We start from the raw sequence: 6,593 nt of genomic DNA, 5'->3' as shown, positions 1-6,593 counted from the left end.
GAACTTTAGTGCTTTTGATTTATGACCAACTTAGATACTGATAAGTGAATAATAATAAATAAAGTATGTTTTTAAAGTATTACATTTAATTGAAATTCTGTTGCGAAAATAGAGTGGAAAATGGTGATAATACAAAACAGTTTTATTAAACTGTAGTTTGGAATATTCAAAAATGGCAAAACGTAATTATATATTGAATAATAGCATATCCAATAAATAATTTTAAATATTTTCTTCTTTTTCTCTTAGGGACTGGAGAAATCTATTCAAAGGACATTTAAGGATGCGAATATGATAGGTGAACTAGAAAGAAATGTAATGCTCATATATATAAAATGTCATATTTTTTTATAAATTGCCTATCAAGCTGTGATTGATATAGTAGATATTTTACTATATGAACAACAATTTCTGAAACTCAATATATAAATTAAAATTCTTCCTCATTGATATTAGTTTAATAGTCATTGTTTCGGAAGGAATATACCATAACTAAGTATAGCTACTTTATAGTATTATTATGAAAGCTATGAACACTAACAATTTTAATGAATGAATGGCATATGTTGGGAATCTACTTTCCATTTATGAAGATAAATAATTCTCAAGATCCATTTTGAGTGAAAATCGTGTCCGAGATATTAAAGTGGTTTTGAATTTGTTTCATTATTTGTTCTTAAAAGAATGGTTTCCTTTTTCAGTTGTAATGTCTGATACAATGCAAACATCCTTTATTTCTGCGTGCAAATCAAACATAGTGTCATATGCTTTTGATGAGTATATTTGCACTACTTGCCCTCTTTGTGAAGTAAGACGGGTGGATGTCGTACATTTTTCAGTTGTTGAAACTGTTCAGAAAAGTTGTCGCTATCTCTTATATCTTTTGTTTTATGGCTACCAACTGCAAAGGGTTGTTTTACAACTTTCCCTTTTCAAACGATGGCTAATTGATGAATTTAATATATTTTTCGGAACGTTAAATCTATTCCAAGACGCATCTTCTTAATTTATATTACACTTTTCGTTTCGTATAGAGCAGTACTCATATCGTAAAAGAAATGCATTCTTACTACTGCTGATTTCTCTAGAGTAATATGCGTAGAAATGGAATTTTAATTCTAAAACTGTACATACTCGAAGCAATCATTTCCTTTACACAGTGTCGTTCCGCTGTATGGAAGTCAGTGTTGAACCGTAAATATTTCTTCTATAATTTTCAGTTATGTGATAGCGTTAATGTACTAGATGGAACTTAATGTATGAATGACGTATCGATTATAAAAGAATAGTTTCTATGTATGTATTACCATTTCTGACTTATGAAAATCCACATTGAAACCGGATCTAGTAGTAAATGTTTACCACTTTAGATTTTAATAGTGTAACTCTAATGAAAATGACCTTGAATCCTTTATCTGGACGTTCAATCGTATAATACAACGCTTGTAGCTATGCCCTCCTGGTTTCTTTCTATGGTGTCCTAAGTTCATCTAGAAAAAGTTGACTTGTTTCGCGTTTGGCCTGAATAAATGGTTACGGATGAGATGGAACCCTTATTTATAACATTCAAGCAAATAAGAAACTATCTCGATATATTTCTACTGTTTTTGATATCTGTTAATCTGTGTGGAAACTGGAAGTGTTAGTATTCAATTATTTCTTCTTTTGGCAGTGCGTACTGAAATTTATGTTAAGATCACTCAAGACTGTGATTTAATTCCAAAAAAACTCTCTTGTCAATTTTTTTTTGCTAATTTTATTCTAAGGCTATGAACGTTAAAACTGTAATGGTTGATTTTTGTCACCTAAAATTTCAGGGAATAATTAACGAATAAGATTAAACCTAGGCTTGGGACGCTGAATCGATTGTATAAACCCCGAGATCAGACAGATTGATAAATAAGTAAATATGGGCACTCTGTATCATTTCCGAAATATATGCATAACATAGTGGGTGGACAAAGAGAATCCACCTTATCGACATTGAAAGAAGTTATAATTAAATGTTAAGTTTTAAATCTGTTATATAAAGCCTATATATAATGATGCACATTTGTCTAGAAAACTTCTTTTATTTACCGGAGAAATAATATTGAATTATAAAGGGAGAACAATATCCTTTTTAATTTGGAAATAAAGCTGCAAGTCTCTTGTAACATGCTCTGTATATATTAACGGATGTTAAACTCCATAACCATCAACCAACAATTATTTCCATTTTTTTTCAATTCAAAAAACAATGAATTGCAATTTCCAAAATTTTCCTTTTTTTAGGATTGATGATTTCGGTTTCTCCTTCAGCAATGTTCCTAGTGGATTTATTTATATTTGAAAAATTCTTCCGCAACATTTTGGAGTAAAATATTTTAATGACAATTTTACTTGTGACAATCGCAATACAAAGTATATAAAAACATGCATCGAAATTTTATTAATGAGAGTATAATTCTGCATTTCTTATACACGTAAATACATAGCAATAACCGAAGTTTAAAATAACACGGACAAAATAAAGAATTTCAAGTTGGGTCTTTCAAGGTTAATCCTGATCTGAGAGTTTCAGTTTGCTCTTATAGGTCATTTACGCAAAAGAGTTCAATATATTTTCTTGTAGTGTAGCAAAGAATGTGAGTAAACGAGTACTGAAATCGTCAACTCGTTTTGTTAGATTTTGCTAATAAATCTAGTATTGAATGCCACAAATTGAATAATGAAATAATAGCTTTCATGTCATAAGTGAGCAAGGCTAATCTAAAGTGCTGTACTTTTGTATGAGAATCTAATTTTATAATTTTAATTTGTTGAGATTCCAATATATATATATATATATAAATACAAGAGTTACTTTTGTTTTCATTTAAAAAATGTTTATATTTTTTCCAGAATACATATAAAATAAAGATTGATAACGAACAGTTAAAAGATCAATTTGAGGGAGAAATTAACCAGCTAATAGAATCTCTGAACAAGTCCAAAGAATACGACGTAAGTATACTTCTAATATTCCGTTTGTAGCTATTTAAAAAAGAAAGCCAAAATATGTTAAGAGATTCAATTTGTCCTAGAGAAACGTCGTATAATTCAAATCTAATTAATGTTCCAGATTCTGATCTTATCATATATTTGTGATCAATGTCTTTCTAGTGAAAGTATGACGTTAAGGTCCAATTAGTATAATAAATGCCAGTTGTTCATTTCGATTATAAAGTGCAATAAAACAAGTGAGTTTATATAATACATTTGAAATTAGGAAGCATTTCTAAAGAAACAAAATGTGCGGAATAGTAATTGCCTAAATTAATTATCGCTTTTAAGTAAGGAAAGTCAGGAGTTTTGCTATGATAATATAAAGGGTAGTGACACTGGTCACATGCAAAGTTACGAGTACTACCAACAGAATAAAATATCAGTGTGTGACCTTGGATTGGAGTGAAGAAGTACAATTACTTATTCTCCAAAATAAATCTGTTTTTGCAGCGAAAAAGCATTTGTTGACGGATAGAATTTTCTGCCTTCATTGCAACAAATATGGTACTAGAAGATATCGTTTGTTAGTGAACCTATAAGAGAAACCTTTCTGAAAGTATTATCTGCCATTCTTGAAGATAATTCAAGGTCAACGATTTTGACGTGAGTGACAGAGATCGCTCTTTTCCGTCGAGAGCGTTTAAATGACTGTAAATTGGACGCATTATTGGAAAATATTCATTCCAGAAACCTTTGAAGTTTTCTGTTACTAAATATAGGTACGACGACTGTGACAAAGTCTGAAAGAACAAGGATAGCGAAATAATGAAACTGGGTTCCACCAGAATGGACAGAAATGGATGTTTAGAAAACATTTAACCATTTGTGAATTTTTGTTCCAAAAGCAACATAAAATATTACATAAATAATTAAAAAGAAAACATAGAAAATCTTTGTTTGCTTTGGAATGTTACATGCTATAAATTACAAATACGTTACAATAATTTTACACACATGAATAACGTCACAACAGAATATTTATATAAACTAGGTTTAGGCCTGCACTTGATGGTTCAAGTAGGTGTAGTCTATTGAGGTTGTAATTTTATCGAGGTTTATGTATTTTGTTGTATTCAGTGTACAGAACTTCAAAATGTTGAGAAACATGGTAAAGCGTAAAGTAACCTTATTCGATTTGCTGTCAATATTTACCTGTATCTTCGAAAAAATATGAGGGTGATTATAAAATTATCCTTTGAGTTCCAAATCCAGTGAAAATTGAAATAAGAACCGAAAACAATAACTATTCTTGACATACTTCTTCACTTACACAATTGAATTCCAACATTTAAACAGAACTAAGACTGTTTCGATTCAGTGTGAATTGAGCGATATGAAGTCATCAACTTTATTATGTAACGTTGTATATAAAGTCGAAGAAACAGTACACTTGACCACAAAGTTACTTCTTGCAAACATTTGAACATATTTTACTATGTTTTTAAATTGTTTCTACTTCAAATGCATACATGAAGTAAATTCCAAATTAAATATTAAGTAACATAATTTCTCGAAAATTCGAAATATACGACTTGTATTTGACAATATTGTAATTTATATAATACAAAACATATATTATTTTGTAGTATATAGTATAATTTAGATTGTAGTAAGAAATTAACTTAAATATTTGTAATTCCGAATTGTACCGTTGTATGTCAATAATTATGAAGTATTATTTTATAATATATTTTATATTTAGTAATAATATTTATATATTGTATTATTTTTAATTGGCTCTAGAGTAGTTTTTTTACTATTCTTGGTATGTATTTTTATGTTGAAATTTTACGTTGGTATTACTAATTATATCTAACGATTTACTGCCGTTCTGAGAGTTCGAAAGCATCTGAACATCATTTAATATATCAAATTAACACAAAAAGTTAAAACTATTTTATTAAGATAAATTCAATCACTAATTTATGCTTCCAAATCTTAATGTAGGTCAAGAGAAAGAGGGATGTAGCTAATGAGTTTCGAGCACTTGCTGGCAAACTACTTTCAAAACTAAAAGTAAGTGGAAATACATAAGTATTTATTACACATATACGTGTTCTAGGATTCATTATTTGGAGAACATTAACTAGATGTCTTCTGAATGCGAATGCTATATGTTATGAAATTAAAGTTACAAAAGGGAGTCGTGCTTGACTCAGACTATATTCTTACAACAATGATGAAGTCAATCACATACCATTTATTATCAAAATCACAATAGCAATGTGCTTTACGAGGGGAATTAAAGTAGTTTTGCTTACGAACACAAACACAATGTCGCAAAATATAGGCATACTAGCACAACCTAAATATAAAGATACTCCTACAGTATATGTACCTAAATAGTAATAGTATTAATAGCATAAGAAATATTTTCAATACATTGCCAAATTTATATCAAAGTACGTAGTAGATCAGCCAACGAAGGACAATGTCACAAAATTTGCATATAAAGATAAATAACAATTCACTTACTAAACCAAAAATATCCTATACATATTAAGGTACAATGCATCTTTTCGTTATTAGTAGAACGTGATATCATCTTGTAAATCATTGGCTGTTTTAACGTCTGGAGGGTATTAAGCGTCAGGTCAAAACACGTAGATATATATTTTAAAATCATTACTACAATTCTTAAGTTCTAATTAAAGTATATGTACAATCAAAATTTATGATTGTGTTTTTTTTTTGTAATGAAATTAAATATGTGAAATCATTTAGTAACACACGATTTTCATTAATGTGCAGTCATTGCAGCTGGAGACAATTAAGCAGGAAAAGGAATTATCTACTATTGAGAGAAATGGACTAACAAGTATTGTGTATGACGTAAGTTTACCAGAAATTAGTGACTTTCCTTACCAGTTAAAAGTAACAAAAGTTGAATTTATGAAGATAGAAGTGCTTTAAACTATTTATTCAGTTACATTTATTGTACTTATTCTAACAGCAAACACTTGCCAGAAGTCGAGACATTAGTTTAATATAATCATCCTATTATCTTGCGGGAACATACACAATCCCATACATACAATTTTTTAATAAAATGACTTTTGTAATCTTTACAGTATGAACATACTAACTATCGCATATAATATTAAAAAATATGTTTATGTGTTATTGATATTAATATTATTGGAATTGATATTAATAATATTGACTTTTTATGTGCTGTGAGAGCAGATTATCTTTTCAAGAAGGTTTTGTCATGGCTAACACATTCATTTTTGTCAACATGCTTCATGGAACACTTAATAATATCTTTTATAACTTAGATCACCATTATCGAAATTTCTATCACTATATCGGACATTTATTGATACTCTTCTCCTATAGTAACTGTTTTGGAATATTTAGTTACGTACACTTAAATACAATTTTCAAAATTCTAAATCCAGACGCTTAAGAAGACAAAAGAAATCATAGTATATAAATAATATTAGGTGAAGTGTAATTTATTTTATTCAATTGCTAAGAATAGTTACATTGAAACATGGCACTTTGTTATAGATGTTCTAGTTCAAATATGGAACATGTTTAGTGGTGTAAATTTTCATGACATT

General features: G+C 28.9%; 1 protein-coding gene across 1 annotated transcript; it reads left to right on the top strand.

Moving 5' to 3' along the window:
* The first annotated feature begins 291 nt into the window (after positions 1–291).
* Positions 292–5,940, top strand: LOC145661493 (uncharacterized). Its single transcript, XM_081726810.1, has 4 exons — positions 292–315; positions 2,884–2,985; positions 4,975–5,043; positions 5,779–5,940. Exons 1-4 carry the CDS (start codon positions 292–294, stop codon positions 5,938–5,940), a joined length of 357 nt encoding a protein of 118 aa, XP_081582936.1.
* The last annotated feature ends 653 nt before the right edge of the window (positions 5,941–6,593 follow it).

The sequence above is a fragment of the Thermobia domestica genome, chromosome 10 (assembly GCF_964235325.1).
Source record: "Thermobia domestica chromosome 10, izTheDome1.hap1.1, whole genome shotgun sequence".
Lineage (NCBI taxonomy): Eukaryota > Metazoa > Arthropoda > Insecta > Zygentoma > Lepismatidae > Thermobia > Thermobia domestica.
This window is presented reverse-complemented; position numbering and strand designations above follow the sequence as displayed.